The sequence below is a fragment of the Lathamus discolor genome, chromosome 8, assembly GCF_037157495.1.
Source record: "Lathamus discolor isolate bLatDis1 chromosome 8, bLatDis1.hap1, whole genome shotgun sequence".
NCBI lineage: Eukaryota > Metazoa > Chordata > Aves > Psittaciformes > Psittacidae > Lathamus > Lathamus discolor.
Window position 1 is genome coordinate 7,466,234 of NC_088891.1, and position 20,895 is coordinate 7,487,128.

General features: G+C 42.9%; 1 protein-coding gene across 9 annotated transcripts in view; it reads left to right on the forward strand.

Annotated features, from left to right (window-relative positions):
• The window catches only part of AKAP13 (A-kinase anchoring protein 13), a 212,980-nt gene that overhangs the window by 68,880 nt on the left and 123,205 nt on the right, over positions 1-20,895 (forward strand). For all 9 annotated transcript variants that reach the window (XM_065688843.1, XM_065688844.1, XM_065688842.1 and 6 more), the window contains 2 exons: positions 8,971-9,118; positions 19,185-19,481. In XM_065688843.1, coding sequence (XP_065544915.1) covers positions 8,971-9,118; positions 19,185-19,481 — 445 coding nt within the window. The remainder of the gene's footprint in view (positions 1-8,970; positions 9,119-19,184; positions 19,482-20,895) is intronic.

Below are 20,895 nucleotides of genomic sequence, written 5' to 3' on the forward strand. Positions count from 1 at the left end.
TTCTCCTGTGTTCTGCTCAAACCTGATTTTCTTTCTCCCTTTAAAGACACCTCAAGGCTGTTTGTGAAAATAACCCTATGACAGGCGACTGTTTCAAATAATGTGTCATCATATGTACTTTATCTTCCAGGAACTGTGACTCTCTCCGCCTCTCTGGTGCCAGGAGAATAGCTGCAGTTCTGTTAGTCACTGAATACATTCAGGCTGCCCGCTATTTCTCCCAAGCACAACAATTCTGTTGTTATTGCTACAATGAGTAATTAGCAGGAAATGCTATCAATCACTGAAACAGCTGGTAATAAAATTGCCTGGTTCAGTTCTCTAAGTGTAGTAAAGAACAGACGGGGCTTTAGGATGCGGCCATCAATTTGGATGTGTTTTATAGGAATTGGTTGTAGCAGTTTCTGAGAAAAACCCGTAACAGTAAGATCAATATTTATGGAAACGGGATGGTACTGGAGGGGATATTCTGCCATAGAGAAATTCCTCCATCTTGTCTTCATGTGGTGGCACTACACAGAGATTTGCATAGTTTAGAGGACAGTCCCTGGTGTGTTACTGCTTGTGTGCCTCCATTCCTTTTCCTTCTCTGTACCAGAGCCATGCGGAGCTTGAACTGGAAGAAATTAGGGGTTACTGTCAATACTTACTTATTCAGGCAATGGTGACTGAGAACAGCAGGCACAGAATGTTTTAAATGAATGGTCTAACACTAAACTGCCCAAATAAATGAAAGAAAATAATTATTTCTACTGCCAGTTTCAGACTAACAGTAAAGTTATAGCAGTTTCTCCTTAGATATATAACACAAATAGTGAATGGCACTTTTCCCATCTTTCTGTTTTTCTCCTTAATTTTGATTTTTTTCCTCTTAATTTTATTGTTAATTTTATCACTTCTTACTGAGTGCTAAAAATGATTGGACATGACCTTGGCTGTGTAGTTTTGTGAAGGCTGTCTGCATAGCACAGTGTGGCAGTGACCTGATGCACTAAGCATGCTCTGAATAAGTGTTGGTAACATAAGTGCTGCAGAGCATGTGGAGCCCCATGCTAAGGCAACGATACAGCTATTAACAGCCCAATCTAATAACCGCTCTTGCTCTGTGTAGCGAAGTGGTATGTCATGAAGATGTACCTGTAAAGATCACTCGTGTCTCTTTGCCATTAACAAGATCCTGTTATTTGATGTATTTTTCTATTGTAGAGATTTCCTACAAGGTGCCTGAGTTAATATGTGTGTAATACTTGCAACAGCATCTTGACACTCTGTAAAGGTTCATCTGTGAGCTGTGATTGCTTTGGAGACTGACAGGGACATGCTCTGTTAAAGGATGTGAGCTGCTAGCAATGGATTTCCTCAAGTGTACCCATTTCTGCAAGAGTTTGTGTTGTTTGCATTGGTTTAGGGTAGGAAGTCCACCCCTTGCTCTCCTCAGACCATTTATCTCTCTGCAAATAAGACCTTCTGCAGGATTAGACACTGGAGTGGCCTTGGACATGGCCTGGCTGTGAGATTGTGTCATACTTGGCTATAATGATGCTGGCTCTGCAGACAGGCAAGTCAAGGGCACCCATGCTGTGTTTTGAGCACAGGTCATGCTCAGGATGGATCTGTGGGAGACAGCTTGGGCCTGGAGGCGTCAGTTCAGGGCTGTTTATCATAGATGTCCGTCTTTTCCCACATTTCCTTCTATCCAAAGAGTCTTAACTAAATGCTCTTTTGACTCTGTATTCCTGCTTGCCCCCTTCTTTATCCGTCAGTGTGCTAAGCTAATCTTACTCTTGGACCAAATTCTGTCTCACCTTTGGGGGAAGAAAGTGAAGAAAGCTATTTTGCATGTATCTTAGTGTTTCAGTCATGGCTTTGTGGCTACTGTTGGAAGAGGAGATCGTTTGGCTTAGTGCAGCATTAATGAAATATGGAAGACATCACCTTGAGTTGCTGTGTGAGCTGACAAAAAAGCATGTACCATCATTGTGCTCTTTTGGTGGCCTCTGACAAAACATTACTTTCTACAACAGTTTTTTCCTAAGGGTAAGAGGCAGCTTTGCAAAATCTGTCTTGCTCATCACTGAGGGGCTCAGTATCCATGCTGTTAACCTGAAACCTTTTGCTGGCAGAAATAATAGCATTGCTTTTAATTTAAAAAGGAAATAAAGTTAAGACTGGAGATTGATCTTTTTATTTTCTAGACCATTGGAGTCGTTCTTGTTGTCGTCTTTTGTATTGTGGTTGGTTATGTTAATTTAAGACGAAAAAATCTCTGCTTTATGCTCCTTTAAGATCAAGACGTTTGAAGTCATTGACTATGAAAACGGACCCATATCTGCCCCAAACTTGGCAGCTTGCCATCCTGTTTATTTCTGGAGTCTCTCCCTGGAGCTTTTATCTGCAGGAGGCTGTAGCACTCCACCCTGAACAACATCCATCTTTCCCCACGCTCCTGACCCAGGTCACTGCCTTTATCAAGGGGGATATCTCCAGGCGAGCAGGGATATCTAGAGCTGCTCATGTTCAGACAGATTTCACAGCCCTACCTTTGTTTCTGGGACTGGAGCTCTGCAGAACAGACTGTGTTTGATGTGATTTCTTTCTTCCCTGAATGCTGCTCCGAGTCAATACATACCTGTGAAATTGAGGATGTCTGTAATGACTGCTTTTATCTCCCTGTACCATTCACCTCCTCCCACAGTCCGTTCCTTTTATATACATGTGCTGGGAGCTCCAGGGTAAATGGCCACATCTGCAAAAGGGCATGGATGGTTCAAGCTGTGGCGTTGCAGCATCTAGGAGCAAAGTACCAGGAGGCAATTTAGAAACCCTGTTGATGTTCCCATGAGAGAAAATGTGCTCCAGATTAAGTGAGGTCCACTGAAAAACTCACATCGTGCTAAGGTAGGGAGGGAAGGGGACTTAGCTGGATGTTTTGAAGGTAGGGCCCATCCCCAGATTATAACTCTTAGGGTTTTGCTGCTCCTCTGCTTCTATTAACCTGGGAATAGCAGTCTGGAAGAGCTTGCTGGATGTATGTTATTTTCTTGCCATGGGAAGAGAGCATCACTTGGGTTTATGAGCCAGCAATGATAGCCCTTCGTGCCTGTATCACAGCTGACCAGCCGGAGTGCTTAGACCTGGAAAAACGGGGACCCAAGCCTTTCTCAATCAAAAGGGTTATTCCAGGAGGTGAGAGCACTGCCATGTTTGCTCTAAAAATAGTTGCCCAAACCCCCATCTCCATTTGCAGTTAGGAGCCCCTGTGGCTGCACCTGGTTTTGTTCTGCATGAAAACCGTCCATGTGGTGCAGGTGTCATTTCCAGATGTGCCTCTCCAGGGGGTTAAACATGTTTGCACCAACCCAAGGTAACCTTGGATGGGAGGGATCTTCCAAGATGCTCAGCTGAGACAGGGGACCCTGGGAGCAAAATCTTAGCTGTTGGTCTTGTGTGGTGGTAGAGGTAAATGGTAATGGATCACTGAACATCTAAACAAGTATATTTTACCCTTTTCATGCAGGATGACTTCTGCATTTTCTAAAGCTGCCTTGCAGTTGCCTTTTTCATCCTCCAGCTGATCTCAGAGTATTCTGCAGCTCTCAGTTTGAGGTGTAATTGTCTCAACTTCTCCTTTGAGGTTTTTTTTCTAACTTAATTATTGTCAGTCCTGCATGCTGTCCAAGGAGAACGTCATATGATTGAAAAGGCAGCTTTTCCTTTAAAAGCCATTGGGATAAAAAGTACTTGGTGTATTTGAACCGTTTCATTGATGGGGGAACTCGAAGTGCAGGGATGTGAAAGGACTTGCCTCCTGCTGTAATTACAGCCTGATCTGTGTACTCTGTATTGAGCACTAGCAAGTCAAATTCCATCTAAAACTGAATAAATAGAGATATCAATGAGCCTGGATTCCTTGAAGGTGGAGGAAGAAACCACAACTGTGATTTTGTGCAGTCCTGGGTACAGTGCCACTCTCTTGGGAGCTATTTAGAGCTTTCTAAAGGGACTGAGAGGGAGAAAGTGTTTCAAAAGCCTGTCTCTCCTTTTGTGTCCCAGCATAATGCAATAAGCAATGACCCAACAAGCATCTGATTCATGTTATGAATAGCGGAAACAAAACAAAACTTGTTACGGTGGCAAGTTAAATTTACTCATCTAATCCACCACCTAATCCAGCCTCTTTAATGAAGCATCACAGCGCTGACGTCTACAGCAGCTCTTAGAAGAAAATACATTGGGAGGCAGGTTTCTTCCCTTGCATCCGAGTCTCTAATGTGTGGACTTTACATTCAGTAGGATTGCACTTGCTGTGTTCTTCCTGCATGAAAAAACAGGCAGAGATGGCAGTGGTCATCAGCAGCAATTCTGCTTTTCTGTTTAGAACAAATCGTGGTGGTTAGTATGTTCTCATTAAAAGCAGAAGGCTCAAGTAATGCTGTCTAATACATGCTTCATTTTCATAAGTGTTTTTAGACTCTGTGCGTGTGGGGAGGCCAGAGTTGGGTGGTTAGTAGGTTAGGTAATGTACTTCAGAATTCCCACTATGACCCATGGGGGGAAAACCCAGCTTAGAAATCACATGCTTCAGCTATAAAAGTACGGCTTGGCTTTTTCTGGGGTGGTTTTGGTGGGGTTTTTTTTTTTAGTGTTTTGGGTTTTTTTTTTTTTTTAGAAACTTTAAAATTTGATAGCCAGCATGCTAAGAATACTTTTTTTTTCCCCCTTCGTAGTCCATTGTAGAGAAATGCACGTATCATTTCTACCTGCTGTTAGTAGAACTGATATGAGGCCCGGTTCCCCAGTCCCAGATTTCCAGAGCCTGAAGTGGAAAAGAAAGATGTCTTTACATGTTTAAAACAATTACTTCTTTATGGAAGGTGGGTGGTATTTTTGAGTTAATAGTATAAGTGATATTAATTCTTTGGAGCTTAAGGATTTTCGCTTCATCGTCTCTTCCAAATAATGCTGAGGCCATTTATTAAGGGAAAGAAAAGCCTTTGAAGGTAAATAGTTCGTTTTAACAGGCACAGAAACCAAGTCTGAGAAAGAAGAAATGATTACTCAGTTGCTTGAGCTTTGCTTTCACATAATCCGTGTGCCTTTAACTGCAGCACTGGAAAAGTAAATACCTAAGAAGGTGGAATTGTCCTAATGCCAGGAAAATCTGCTGACAAACAGGTGTGTTGTCAATCTAGTGTTGGGTTTTAGACCTAGTAACAGCATTTGGCTTTTTTAGGGATAATTGCATTTCTGCTGCCCTTACTAAACCCAAGGTTCAGAGACGTGCCACTCTCAAATCCCTTTCTGAATTGTTTTATAGTAGTTAAAAGCCCAAGGTCAGGCTTGGCTTTCCAGTGCATCCATCCGTTGGCAAAGCAAACCTGCTTTCTCCTTTGGTTTGAGGAAAGGAATAGAGTGAAAGAACCACGGCCACCTTCTTTATGTCCCGTTTCAGCTCCCTGAAACCAGAGATTTTCAGATCTGAACGAGGGAGAGGGTGACCTCCTTCATGAATGGACCAAAATGGAATGTTTTCATTTCCAATGGGCTTTAAGCCAAGTAAATATTAGTCGATCCAAACTAGTTTTGAAATTAAATTATTCTTATTTGTTGGAGCATTCCAGAGAATAGCTTTGATCTGTCTGTACTTTCACCAAAGGGATATTGGCAGGCTGGCCTCCCATTTCTAGCCATTCGGGATGAAAGAAGGGTTATAATAACCACCTTGTGTGGCAGTGATGCTGAACAGATGACATTTTTTGGACAATATTAAATGAATAAAGGTAAACATACTTCAATTAAAATGTTTTTGGAGACTGAATGCAATAGGGCTGTTGGAAAGACTTCTGTGTGGGTTGGAGGAATTTGTCTGCATTTGCAATTGATTTTCTTTAACTCCAAAAATCTTGGAAAGAAAAGGGTTTGTTCTGTACGTTATTTCCTTTCCAATTAAATGTTACTTGAATATAGCTTTTAAAAATCAAATTAAAATGGGCAGTAGACAACAACATTGTTAATAAAAGGGAAACAAAGAATGTGTGTTGAAGGAGGACGGTCTTATTTAGTGCTTTGCTCTTTTACTTCGGGAGTCTCAGGTCACATCATGCACAGTGAGCTGTACCAGGCACAGTACAGCCTGTAAAGAAACTGAAGCACACAAGAATTAGGTGTCACATTCTTGGTCTTGCTGAAGGTGTTGGAAGACAACTTAAAACTTCAAGTAAAAAGAAAACAAACAGAACATGCTCAGTTATAATAAAGATATTGGGTGTTCCGCTTCAGTCTTTTGCTGTAGTGTCCTCCAGAAGAGAAGGAAGGAGTGAGGTACGGGAGACCATCCCACTATAAAGTGCTACTTGGATGCAGCTGAAGAGCCTCTTAACCTGATATCAGCTGATGATAATTTGTGCTCCCCTTGACTTAAACAGTAACTGTAATAAACTGAATTAACATGCAAAGAGTGGTACAGTGTGGTGGGAAAGGATGGCTGGTCTGACCACCCTCCAAAGCAGGGTCACCTTCAAAATTACATCAGGTATATATGCGTTCTGTCTGTTTATTTAGCTATCTGTTGCTTCTATATAGGAAGTTCAGCTATCATTTTTAAAATCTTGGCTTAGACAGATTTCAGGTTACATGGAACCTCTGGTGTTGAGGTTTCTTATGTGTATATGCATGGGGTTTTGTCAGTAACAAAATATATAAATTAGACTTCGCAGTAATGCTGCAAATTAAATTGCTTTTCCTTGAAATGTGAGTAGTTCACATGGACAGACATGTGCCTTCTCACGCGCACCTTGTGCGGGTTGGCTTTCGTTTCACCAGAATAGCAGTAGCTGAGTTTGATTTCGGAGTTAAATGAAAGAAAACTCTCCTTTACCAGATACCTCTTTAAACCATCAGCCCTGTTGATGGGCATCCTGAAATGTTGCCTGCATTTCAAGTCTGTTTAAGTACTTTGTATGTTCATGCCTTAAGGGAGAAACAGTTTGAACAAAGACGGATGTAAAAACCAAAGCACAAAGGATTTGTGGGTTAAAGCTCCAGCTCTGGGTTTTTTGAACATCCGCTCAAAACTGGATCCTTTTGCTTGAAATGGAATATTTAGTTTCCAACTCAGCATGTGAACTGGTCATGCTTGAATTTAAAGCTTGATTTATTTCTTTTTGCACCTGTTTTCATTCTAACACTTGACTATAGACAAGATATGCTACATAGCTCCTTTCTCCCCAGCTGGGAGTCTGGTCTGATATTATCACATGAGACCTTCCTAAAATGTACATTTGTAACTGCAACCTCTGGAAACACAAACTATACTTACTGCTTCATTTGTCTGTTTGGCATTCTTGGTTTTCTTTCTTGTCTCTTATAATCCTTACCCATATATTTCTTCTTAATACCAAGGGCTGGTTGTGTACTGCACTGCAAAACCTTGTTTCTATCAAAACAAGGTGCATATCTGCCCCTGGCATGAGGTTCCAGACAGGCTGGATCAGAGAACTGGACATGAACTTGAAGGAGGAAGCTGTGATGGGGTGTAAAAGGAGCTGAGATGAGGGAGAACAGGGGGAGACGGAGCATGGGAAGTGATGCTTACACTCTTTGGTGTACAGGAGGGCTTGGAAGCCTGGGATTTTTCTGCAGTAGTTGTATGTGACAAAGGGAAGGGATGAACGGAGCGAGCTCCAGAGGAAGGTTTTGAATGAATCTACATGTGTATTCTGTTGGATATACAGATTAGAGTTATGCAATCTGCAATAATAAAAACATCATTTCCAGATTTGCAGCCTTAACCATATGCTTAATGGGGTGGTGGCAGAGAGCTGGCTAATGCAGCCCCAGTGTAAAACTGCGGCATCCAACTGGTTTTGATCTTGATGGAAAAGGGGCAGAAGGTCATGTTGCAGCCTGTTGTTCTCAGTGTTGTAGTTTATATAATTCCTCAGGCAGATAAATGGTGTAGGGTGAGACCAAATGGAAATGCCTCCTGCAAGCCATCCTCTTTATTTTCCCTTCCCCATGGAAAATGAAAGGATATTGGAGGATATTGCTCCTGTTCTTGTCCATGCAGGTGTATGAATTGCAGGTGTATTTACTGAATCCTGTCCTGGGTTAACTGCGATAACCATGTGTGTCCTTGAGGAATGTCATTTGCTTGCAGCAGAGATGAGTAAAATGATAGAATATACTGAGATACTGAAACAAAACCTCCCTAAACCAAAGCAGGAGTGTTCAGCCAACGTATCATGACAGGTTTCTTTTTAGGGCTTGAAGACCTGCTGGTTTTGAGAACATAAGCTTTTCGCCAAGGTGTGAGCTTATAGATGAGTGAGAAGAGATACCGCTGTCTGTGCAGCCAGCTATTGGAGTTTTTTTGTAAGGGAGGCGGAAGAAATCTGGCATATGAAACTTCCATATCTTTGTGTGTGTTTATGGATGATGGATAGGATGCGCTCAATGGTTAAGTTGGCTACACTGGAACTGTCGGCACTGTGGCTATCTTGGACCGGGGAAATGTGAACACTCAAGCAAGATTTAGGGAATTTGTTCAAATTTCTGAAGACAGAGGCAATTTTAGACCGCTATCCCCATTCTGTTGTTTTAGGTATGCATATATAGGGAGATACGTATATACATGTGTGTATGTATATAAAAACCCTCTGTGTGGGGTGTGTGCTTATGACTTGGTGTGATTTCACCATATAAAGTTACTATTTGGAATATACGCTTGAGATTTCTACGCATCTCTTCCTAGAGCTGCATTCAGCATATTTTCTAGCTGGTTGGCTGGCGGGGATGCTGAGAAGCATGTGAAGGATGACTTGAATATGTGAAAATTAGGATGGACCCGAGTTGTGTGAAAGGAGCACACAAGTAGGGAGCCAGGAGCCTTGTAGGGAGTGAAGTTCTATTTTATATGATGCAGTTCTCATGAGTATAAACTTAACCTTGTTTCGTGTCCTTTTTTTCTAGGGTGACTCTGTAATTACAGTGCAGCTGACTGAGGAAGATAAAGTTGAAGATGATGTAGTTTTTTACTTGGTCTTCACTGGGTCGACTGTCCAACACTGCACAAGCACAAGAAAGATAAATCCTGGGAGTCTGGAGACCATTTCACCTGGTAAACAATTGCCTTTCTTTGCGTGTCAGTGTATCAGCCTATGAAATTTGGTTCATTCGAGTGGACTTCAGCATCATGCTGTTTTCTTGGTTGTCTTTTTGCTCATTTTCACTTTCATGTGTGGTTTGCGTGAGTGCTTTTGCCTCTTAAAATTCTCTTGCTTGGTTTTGCTGGAATTGCATGACTCTGAGATTGCAATTGTTTAATGTGTAACTATGGGATTCCATTATAGAAAATACACAGTTAAATTTACACGTTAAGCAAGCTTTTAAATGCAAGCAAGGTAATGGAAGACACGTTTGTCGGGTTAGAGATGCTATTATCCAAATACTGTATAGCCTATATATAAGGCTGTAAGCCATATAAGGTCTAGCTACGCTTAGGATCTGCTCTGCTTGACTCTGCGAGGTTTTTGCTGTACACCTGGTGAAATACAACCCTTTTCCCTTAAATCAGAGCCAACACAGACTTTCTGAAGCTCTTGCTGTGGCAGGCAGTGATGGTGCTTGGTGCCATCCCTCCAGCATGCCCAGTTCGGATGGGGTGGGTTGTGACATTAAAGCCCACCGCTCTCTTTAAGCCTTTGTACTGCTAACAAAGCAAAACAGATCGGTGCAGCATTTCCCTTTGGTGACTTCAGGACCGTGGGAATGAGCGTGTTCCAGGCTGCGGTCCTTACCATTAACCTTTCATTCTGACTTGTTGCTATGCAGCACATTGATACTAGTGTGAGAAAAATGCCTGACATTTTCACTGTACACAGTATAGCTTCAGCAATAAAGTGTCTTTCTTAGGTTTGCCTTTTATCTGTCTTGTAACTAGTGTTTTATGAGAGATTCCCGTGGATTGAAATTTGGGCTAAGGAGTTTTTCCTTCTGGAATGAGTGGCTAAAAGTTGGCCACTGTGGGTTTTTTTTCATTTCCTCTTCTTTTTGTGCTGTTTGGGTTGTTAGTTGGCTTGGGAAGAGAAGTCTTTTTATGGTTACTGACGACCAGAGCCCCGTGCAATCAATCAGATTAGTGCTTATTTTCTCCCAGAGCAGGCAGAAGAAGAGGTGACTCCTTCCCTGCTTTTGTGTGGCAGGCACAGGGCTCTGCCAGCCCCGCTTGCAATGACCTCACCTCCCCTCGGGACCGTGGCTGTCGCCAAGAAAGGAACTGAAAAACTTCAGTGTTCCCCTTCAGCCTGTGCGGGAACTGGGATTTCCGGGCAGGAGCGATGCTTTCTTATCACCACTGTCCCTGACATCCTTGGAGCAGCAGTGGATGTGGCTGCCAGGCAGTACCTGGGAAGATGCTCTGGGCTCTGCCTGTTCTGCTAGCCAAGCTCCAAGTACAACTGAGTCACTTGGGAGGGCTCCCTCAGGCTCCTTTATTCGCTGTTAGTGGGAAATCTGACTCCATTAATGATTCAAAGGGAAAGGAGGGAATTGCTTTCAATTGTTTCTGAAGTTATAATGGCTTTTTTATTTTGGAGTCATGATCTTGTGGTGTGGGATGCTTAGGTAGGGATGGGTCCCAAAATACAGCTCATATCAGACAGACATTTAACAGGCCTCTTGGAAAGGTTGTCCCATTTCTGCCAGATTGCAGTGTCTGGAGCCATGGTGCAAGGAGAGAGGCGAGATCTCTTCTGTAAAGTAACCGTTTGGGTAACGTTCTCTTCTGTATTCATACCTTGTTTTGGAGAAACTACCTGAGAAAGAGACTTTAGTGGTGAAGGGATTAATGTGGAGAAGAAAAAGGGGGGGAAAAAAGCTATCTTTTTGATGTCTTTCACTGGCACCAGTGCATTTGTTCAGTGTTGCTTCAGCGCACTGACTGCTCTGATTTCAGCAAGAGCATGACTTATTTCAGCAGAGCTCTTCCTCCTCCTCCTCCTTCCTGAACTCAACATTGAATCTATAATCATGTGTTTACACTGTATATTCGGCCAGTTGCCTTGGAGATGGTTGTGGTGACTCAGAGCTAGCGTTATTTGACCTCACAGCAGGATTAGCCATGAACAAGAGACACTGTGTGGGAGACCAGCCCTTGTTTAAACATCCAGGCCCAGGCGTTAGCAAGTGCTCTGCAAGGAAACTCTTGTAAGCAGGTTTTAGCCAAAACTCATACTTCACTTCCAGCTTTGAGCATCTTTAGTTTGTCCCTGCAGTGTGAGGTGTGTTGCGCATCCCTGGGAGTGCAGCCACTGCTTGGGGATGGCTCAGGTGGATGAAGAAGCGCTGATACACTCGAGAGCACACTGAGCCTCTCTGCCTGCCTTGAACCTCGTCTTCTTCACTTCTGGGCTTGGAGGCCTCATCCTCATCCCAAGTCCTCAGAGTTTCATATGGTCCCTAGGAGACTTGAGGTGAAGTCCGTCGGGGCCTCATTGAAAGGAGTAGCAATAATGCTGTTAAAGCTAATGTAAGAACAAAACCAGGTTTTAAATGTCTTTTGTCGTGACTTTGTCAGTAGTTTTGGTGATGCATGAAGGCGTAAAAAGCAGAAACAGAAGTGATTTGATTACATTTGCTGCCAAAACGAAGTCAAGTGTTTTAGCAAAGCTTTCAAAGGAAATCCCATTAAAAAAAAAAAGCCTCAACAACATAAGGTAGTTTTAGATGAGAAATTAAAGAAAACAGAATGTAAATACCTCCTACATCTCCATTGTGTGTGAAAATCCTCTGTATGCTGTGAAAGACTTTACCTAAATAAAAGGTTACAACTTGCAGAGTCAAATGCCTGCTGCATTTTACATAATTACTGGAGCAATCTGCCTCTTACGCTGTCTTTATCACCAGCCTTAAACATTGAATATATATAGTGAACAGTACTGTTCAAATGTGAGCTTTTATATCTGTATGTACATAATAAAGGAATTGTAAATTTGTGGGAGCAGCTTTTTTTTAGCTGAAGATGTGGCTAAATGTAGATTCAGCAGTCACTCAAAGGACAAAATACCTGTATTTCTGCGCTTGCTCTGAAGGATGGGATGGGGTGGTTGCAACTGTTGGGATGGTTTGGCCCCACTGTTGACTGGGTTAGTTTAAGGGAAGTAGTTTCAAGTCATAAGAAACAGATTTACATCTGAGCTGATCTGTCATAACTTGAAGTATCAAAATACGCTACAGAGATATAAGAATTAGGCAGGAGATGATGCTGTGCTTGCTCTCAGTGGCTCTTTCATCGGCCTAAGGACAAAGCAGGTTACATTGTCCAACTAAGCTTCTGTTTGCCTTGGTGAAAAGCAACCAAAGCCTTACTTAACTATTGCTTTACTGACACTGTTACAGTACTTAGATTTCTAAAGGATGTGGTTCAAATTCTCCATAGCTGGAGTTTTCCTCTGTGCCAGAGGCACTCTCTTCTGCAGAACAGTTTCAAATGCTGTCTTATCAGACACCATGTTAAGGTCTGTTGATGTGGCAGTCAGATGTGTGATGGCACTAGATATTGCTTGAGTTTGGGTATCATTAGGAACTGGAAAAGATACCAAGGGTCCAAGCAGGGAAGGATGCAGAGAGATGTATAAGGCCAGGTTGGATGGGGCTTTGACCAACCTGGTCTAGAGGGAGTTGGAACTAGATGAGCGCTACGGCTCCTTCCAACCCAAACCATTTTATGATATCAGCTCTGCTGCTATGCCTAAACTGTTGTTACTGCTGAACAAGTACTGTTGGGGACTGATGTGTCCATTTACATCATGGATGCATCATTCTACTTAGTGTTGGTCATAAACTGTAGTAACTGACACTGTTATCATCATTAGTATGTTTCCTGTCTTCCCAGCATCTCTGCAGGGTAGGGAGGGTAACCGGGACACTGAATGGCCAAGCAGATTTCATGTGGTAATGTAGAAAGTCTGTATTAAAGTAGGGAAGTGAAACTTCACTGCAGGACAGCAGCCTCATTGCCTGCCTCTGCTTTTCCCCTACGGGAAAAGAAAAACAGCTAATAATTAAAAGCCTCATATCATGATCCAGCAAACAAGCCAGCAAAAGAAGGAACATCCTCATCCCTGTCCACATGAGTTAAAAACCCTGACCACAGCTTGCTGTGGGCAGTGAAGGCATGTCAGTGTTGGGAAACTCTTGGGCGCATGTGGGGGAACATTTTTGCAGAAGCTCACAAAGCTGATGTGCTGCGAGATCAAGTATTTGTGTAGTGTATCTAGTGCAGGTTTGTGTGCCATTGCGATAATGGCTATAGTATTGAGCACAGAGTTGGCTTTGCATGTAAAGACTGGTGTGTGGCGAGTGGGAGATGCAGAAGAGCTGAAACCTGAAATGAAATTTCAAGCAGGGAGAGGCAGTCCAGTGCGGTAAATCCGGAGCTGCAGCAGCTCCTAAACAAGTGAAGGGTAAGAAATACCCTGTTTATGAGCCAAGTCACTACGGTAATTTTGTGTGTCCTGTTGCAGTGTGTTGTATTGCTCTGAGCCTTTGCTCTGTCATAGCTAAATCACTTCTCTTGTTGGTTGATCTTAGAAGGTGCGGGATTCTTATGCAGGTTTCAGAGGGGAGGAGGAACAAAATGAGAGGCAGAAGAAGGGCCTGAGACTGACTGTCTGCTAGTAGCTGATTGCCAGCAGTTTCCACAGGGCTGAGGCACTCCTGTTTACTCCAAATGCTTTGACTCACTGAGAGCTTTCTCTCCGTGCTTAAGCTAAGGTGGAGGAGTAGGAAGCTCAGTTTTTAACTTGTTCTTAATCCTGTAGATCTCAGGGGTTTGCTTCGTGTATTTTGTTTCTGTTCTTATTCTCTCTACTTTCTTCCTGCTAGTTAAAAGCATAGACTAAAATGAATTCCAATTAGCTTGGAAATACCTTCATTTTAAACTTTTAGTGTGAATCCTTTACATATGTTTGTGCTTCATTCTTGTTTGTGTTTTCCCTCAAGAAACAAGTCTTCATAGAAAAATCTGTATTTCATGAATTGCAATCTTTGTGCTGGTAGACCAGAAGGGTAAACAAGTTTCATAACAAGTGACCACTTGGCAGTACCACTTGTGGATTTGAAAATACTCTTAATTATGAAACAAAAAAAACCCCTAAAATAGAATAAAAAAGCATAGCCAAGAAGGCTTTTTGCAGTCCATCCTCTTTGGTGTACTTAACTGCTCTAGGCAGTGTATAAAAAGGAAATGATGCCAGTACCAGATGACATCAGTCACAGGAAAAAGTGATTGAATCTGTATTGAAATCAAGATGTTATGTGTGGGGTCTTGTACTTCTATAGGTTTTTAGGGCATCTGCTGTTTAAAGGGCCATATAAAATTCTTCCTACACTCCCAAACTTAATAACCAAGGGTTTAAAAGGAAAAACAAAGGCTCCTGTCTACTGCTGGTGCTGTGCCTGTGTATTTCATAGTGCTTCCTGTGTTGTGATAGTGGATACTATAACTGTGTAAATCACACAAGCACATGTCAAATATGAGTTCTGATTTTCAGCACCAGAATTTGTGATTTCTGAAGCAGAAAAGAAGCATTTTTCAGATGGCCACAGGAGATCCCTTGGCTTCCCTGTCTACAAGCCAGTAGATGGCAACATCTCTTGGTTGGAAATCCAAGATAGTCCATGCGATTCACCATGTCTGTTGGCTGGCTTTCCTGTCCTGCTTGAATCTCTTTATAAGACCTCTTTCAACCCAGCTCCACCATGGTAACACAGAGGATGCAATTAGCACTGGAGTCCTTAGTCATCTACTAGGCAAACCCAAACATGTGCTTCCAGCAGGGTTTTAAATAGCTGCCCAGGCTGGGGGCCCATTGTTTGATAGCTCAAATGTGAATTCTGAAAATAGGAGGTTTGGGCAGGATTTCCACTTTTAGAGGAGTAGGAAATGAACTCATCTTTTATTAAAGCTCTGTGTTAGGGGTGTTTTGTCTTCGTGTGTGCCTTGTTTAATGAGAAGAGCTCTGAAAAGTTTTGTTGCTGTCTTTCAACCACACCCCACATCAAAGCTATAGGTGCCAATTAAATGGACAGGTCTAAGGCCATACATTAACTTGTCTGCTAATGACTTACAACACCACCTTTTCTCCTCCTCATTGTTTTACATTGTTATCATACTGATGCATCTCATTTCTTCAAGCATAAGTACAGAGAGACGAGAACTCCATATCTCCATTTCTTGTTCCTGTGTCCTCCCCAAGTCAAGCTTCAGTGGCCCAGTAAGGAATTCTTTACTTGAAGAGTTGTGGTCTCATTTCAAATAGTTCTTAAAGTGTGGTTTTATGTGAAGGTGAGGGTTTTGCTTTATTACAACAAAAGCAAGCCACTGAGCGCATCTCTGCATTGACTGAAATGTTGGTTTAATTTCTGTATTGCTTCAGCAATACGTTGGCACTTCCCAAAACAGCTCGGAGCAGTGAATTGTTTCCAAGCTAAATTTAGAGGAACTAAGGAACAGGACGAGAAATGGGGTAAAATGCAATGGAGGAAGAATTAAGGGGTGGGTTATTTGACCCTCAATCACAGTTAAGCCAGTGTATAAATGACCTAATCTTGTACTGTGGAATAAAAATGCACAAAGAGAAGCATAGCCACACACATGACAATCACTATTTCATCATTTGCTTGTTATTGCTCTTCTTGCCAAGGGCCCTGATTTCTGGAGAAGACTGAAGGCACTCGGGAGGGGTGCTGGGCAGCATCATGAACCTGATCGTGTTGTAAAGCACAGGGATTTCTCTTCCTTCTGTGGGTGCACTCATCTGTGTGATTTATTCACATCCACGTTTCCAGCCTACCAAATGCAAACCTTCATCAATAGGCTCATTGCTCTTCCTGACACACCCAGGTGTGTTTTTCCTTTTTAATGAGTCAGATATTTTTCTGCTCCACTTCTGGGGAAGGTGTATGAGGGAGTCACAGCAGTCTATAGTCGATGGTGCTGATTGTTGGTGTTTCACCCGTGTTGGGAGAAAGCCCTGCTATCTACCAGCCAGAGCGGAAAGGAGATGATCAAGAGCAATAGTGTCTGTTCTGGCACTGCCTGAAGCTCTTCGTGATCTTGGGCAAGTTATTTAACGTTGTAAAAACAGATTGGAGCTAGTTTTACAGATGGTAACCACTTCTCTCCCGAGAGTGCCAGAAAGCTTAGCTCACTTTTGCTAAAGCTCTGGGAAGAAGGGCTGTTGAAGTTCAGATATTAGTTTAGGCGAAGGAAGCGATGGACTTTGATGTGGAGAGTATCATTGCCCCTCCAACAGTTCCTTCAGAAGGTTCATGTACAGGGGACATGTTTGCTTACATCGTTCCTGCAGTAGTTTCAAAGCAGGGGGGCAGAGACCTCTTGAGCAATCTTTTTGGTGTTGGCTGTGCTTGTTGCTTACTGGCTCCTCGTCTGTTTGAACTGTTTGCCAAAAGTCACAACCTGTCCCAGATTCTGACCCCCCCGAGCCTGACATCTTCACAGATGTAAGGAGGGAGAACATCAAAGCATTGAGAGCAGTTGCCCTTTCGAAGAACATTCCCCAGGGTTTAGCACGATGCTTGTTTGATCCTATTAGGTGAAGATGGATCGCCAGCTCTGTCACCTCCCTTTCAAGGCAGTTCTCAGTATCTGGGGAGTTTCACAAGAGCCATCGTTGGCTTCAGATCAGGACATGGGCTTTTTATCACCTCCCCTTGTGTTGCATTGAACAGTTGTGTAGTTTTGCTTAATTTTGGGGCTGGTGCTTAGCTTCCACTCCCTCCAAGGGAACTTTGTGTACATCCATGATGTACTGGTTTAAGGAGACCATGTGTCTTGACTGAGGTTTCTCTAGTTGTTGTCATGATAGAGGAGCTTTTGCTGTTCACCAGAAGACTTGTTTGGCTTCATGACAAAGAAGTGACTGTCCCAAAGTATATTTCTGTAGCTGCTTACAGGCCTGTTTGCCTTCTGCTTCAATCCTGGAAGTCCTCTGGGCTTTCTGTCAGAGTAGTCGTATTCTTGGTTAGTTTGCAGGTGGGATTCTTATGGGAATAGACAGAAAACAGTTTAAAAACAGAAATCAAAGGCTTAGCTTTTCTCATGCTATTCAGGAGCCTTTTATTATATTTATTAACTCTGCATTCTAACAACCTTTCACTGCTTTGCATTAGGGAGAACCAAGTTTGCAGCACTTGAGTCAGTCCTGCAGTGTGCCATGACCTTCACAGCCTGCATCTAACTCACTGCTTTTGTGGGGGCTATAAACATAATGAGTTTTACCTGCTGCTTATCCTGATGTTCTTAGGGAGATGAGCAAAGCAAGAAGTGTAGGGAGAGGGATGTAGAGTTCTGAACTGCATTAAAGGCTATTTCTCCCAAAGTTGGACCATCTCCCTTCAGCATTTGAGGCTTCTACTCTGAGGGCAAGTGGACTCTGTGAATGGGATTCATCTGGGCTGCTGAGTTCCCTGCCCTTCCTGTTGACTGGAGACGTATTGGAATGCATGTGCAATATTTGAGAACAGTAGAATGAAGTCATAGAATCACAGAATGGTTAGGGTCACCTTACCCTTATTCTTCTTTGTAACATCAATGATAGTAAATCTGTTCCTTCAGCTTTCACATCATCCTTTTGCTAATAGATGCCTAGTGCTGGAAGGAAACAAGTTCTCTCACCTTTCAGCTTCAGAGCCTTCTGGTTGTAGTGAGCTGTTCCAGCAACATCCATGTGTGTTTTCCTCCCCTTCTACACTTGCCTTTGATACCTTTCCAGCTGCATTTGCTCTCCTTAAGAAGCCCCACAGCCTGGTCTCTGACAATTTTGGTGCTACCCACAGTGTCCTAATAGTGGTTTCAACCTTTCAATTAACTTCAGGATTGCCTCTTTTCAGCAGACAAAACCTGTATAGAAGCCAAGAGCCTCCAAACAGCTTTGGAAGTTTGGCTGAAAGGCCATGAAAATTAGGGACATATTTTTCCTTTTGTCAGGAAAATCAACAGCAAAGGGCCCCGACACAAGAAGGAAACTTTCCCACTGACCACAAATAGGAGCTCAAAGTGAATTTTCAAGCCTTTAAAAATACAAAATGACAGTTTATTTAATTAAGCAGGGTTCCATGAATGTAGTAGTATGCTGAGGTCATGGGCAAAAAGAAGCTTTTCCAGTAATTAGTGCAGGGTCCATGCTGTTCTGGCAGAAACACCCATGACGTCAGTCCGAGACTGGAACAAGAAACTGCTGCACGGTGAACTTGAAACACAAACCTTATTATTGAAGGGGCATGTCTGACAATTACAAGGGCTGGTTGTGTTGGACACAGAGAATATTCTTCCTTTGAACATCGCAAAAAGACGTTGTGGGTTTATTTTATTTCTCTTACTAGTTTTCGAGTCCAGGAAATCAGTGCTATGCCAGAGCATCCTTACGCCTCTTCCCCCTGCCCTAAACAAGCAAACAAACAAAGTTCTCAAATCTCCCTTCTTGTTTTGTAAATATGGAAAGTGAAAGTGGCCATTTCCATGGTTTCATTAGCAGAAGCAGCTTAGGTTTTGTTTTGTCACGTGAACTCAAGCAAAGGGCAGGTGCGGTGGTGAAGGTGGGAGCTGAGGGCAAGCGCAAGGCGTGCCTGGGCAGGTTGTGTTTTGTAGCCATTTAGGTCTTTGGTTTAGGTTAAACTGTGGTGTTTTCTGTAGAAGCCAAGTGTTGTGACAGCGTTTGGAGTGTGTAGTTTTGTAGCACTTGGATTGTAGTTTCTGGTGAGTTACTGGAGTCCCGTGGAGCTGGAAAAGTAAAGTTTGACCATATTCTATAATCCGGCTTTTGATACGCGAGTGATGTCTTCACTTGAATTACTTTCCACTCTTGAGTTGACTTGTCGCTGATCAAAGATTGCCTGGTCAGGTAAGGGTGGCTTATATTTCTTAGTTTATATTGTGACAGAGGAGAGTTACACATCTGTTCTTTTAAAAATCTATAAGAAATACTTATTTCTGATACATATAAATGCCCAAGATAGCGTTTAATTTAGGGTTGTGACCCTCAATAACTTGCTCTTATCTAATTTGATGTAAAGACTACGTGTGTCAGATGAGTTGCTCAGTTGTGTTTCTTCAATGCATGCATCTGTTCTTTTTTACAATTTCCTTTGGCTTTCTCTTGCAGGCCATGATTGCTGTGAGACAGTGAAGGTGGCACTTTGTGCCTCTCGAGAAGGTCACCCCGTTCTGGTTGTGGCAGAAGAGAGTTTCCAGTTTGTCCAGGATGAAGCCTATGATGCTGCCCAGTTTCTGGCCACCTGTGCTGGCAACCAGCAGGCACTAAACTTCACCCGGTTCTTGGACCGGTCGAGACCACCCGCTGCAGATGTGGACTTCTTGGATGAGAAAGTGGCTTTGGCCTTTCGACACCTGAAGCTGCCGGCAGAATGGAACGTGCTGGGAGCGGACCAGTCCCTGACCGGTGAGGACCTTTAGGGCACATGTGAGACTGATGAGCTTGGAGACAGGTAAAAAGCCTCATAAAAGGGGTTTCCTGCTTTGGGCACCCTCCACATGCCTTTCAAAAGGTGTGTTGGTCTCTGTGCTTGGAGGTGGGACGTGATGTGCAGCAGTGTGCCACTGCTACATCAGCATCCTATGCTTTGCACTTCAGCCACCTTAAAATACATAAGGCATGATTTTTTCTCTGTGTCTTCTCTTACAAGAAGCTATTGTAAATGATAGGTACAGTACTTTAACACATCCCCAGAAGGGTTTTTTTCTGTATGTGTGTATGCAGTGGTATGTGTAACAGCATCACGCTTCTGAGATTTCCTGAAGCAAGCCTGTGTGTAGGAAGTCTGATGTTCTGGAAATATTATCCTTGTACCACAGATTTGTCGCTTTTGGTTAAGTGTTGGTTTTATAGCACAGGTGCAAAGCGACTGTGATGTGTAAAATATGTCTGATTTTCCTTGGAGAATTTGGGGCTCTGCCCCTAAGGATTGAGATTGCATCCTTGGTTCCACACTGGCTGGCAAACACAGGCATTCCCCAAAATGAGCCTGCATGATTTGGAGGTAAAAGAAGGTGAAGGTAGGAAAACCTGACCCTTAACCACAGCAATGGGGGCTACTGAATGCTGATAAATAAACCCTAAGGCTGGCCCTAAGTCTCTGGTGACTGCTGAAGCCGAAGTACCGAGGTGTTTGGGATGCTGTGGCATGTCCGTGTCCTTGGGGTTCTGCAGTTTTTTTGTGGCAGGGGAGTTATAAGGGAGCATATTGAAGGGCTGGGGAGCTATTTCTAGTGGGTACAAATCCATGCTGTGAATTTTCAGAGTACTTTGGCAGTTTCACTTAGGGAGTGAGGCATCTTTTACCTATTGTACGATTCAATGTCATAAACACTTCAGTAGGATGGGATGGTGGCTTGCTCGGTGCAGGAGGTTCAGTTCTGCTCGTTGCAACAGGGTTTTCTGCAGGAGACTTTCCTGCTTTGTTTTTCACCAACTTGCTGACTGCTTTTGTAAATGTGAATACACAGACAGACAATCCCAGCAGTGTTAGCAGATGTTAAAAGATTTGATCATATTTAATGGTTTCTGGATAGAAATTCAGTTGCTGTCGTATGTTTACAAGGAGATGAACACTTGGTATTTTTTACACTGATGCTTTGTTTGTGTTTGAACAAGCTGTGATTACACAGACATTTCTGGTGTAAGTGATAAAAATCCAGCCAAAGCGATCTTAAGTCACTGAAAACTTTGATTGAAGCTCTAAATTGTTGCTGATTTTGCAGGGAGGCTGAGATCCAGTTTCTGGGTTTGATTTTGATTATTTGGAAAGTCAGCACGTAGAGAAAACAGGATATAAGATTTACGCTGATTTGCTCAG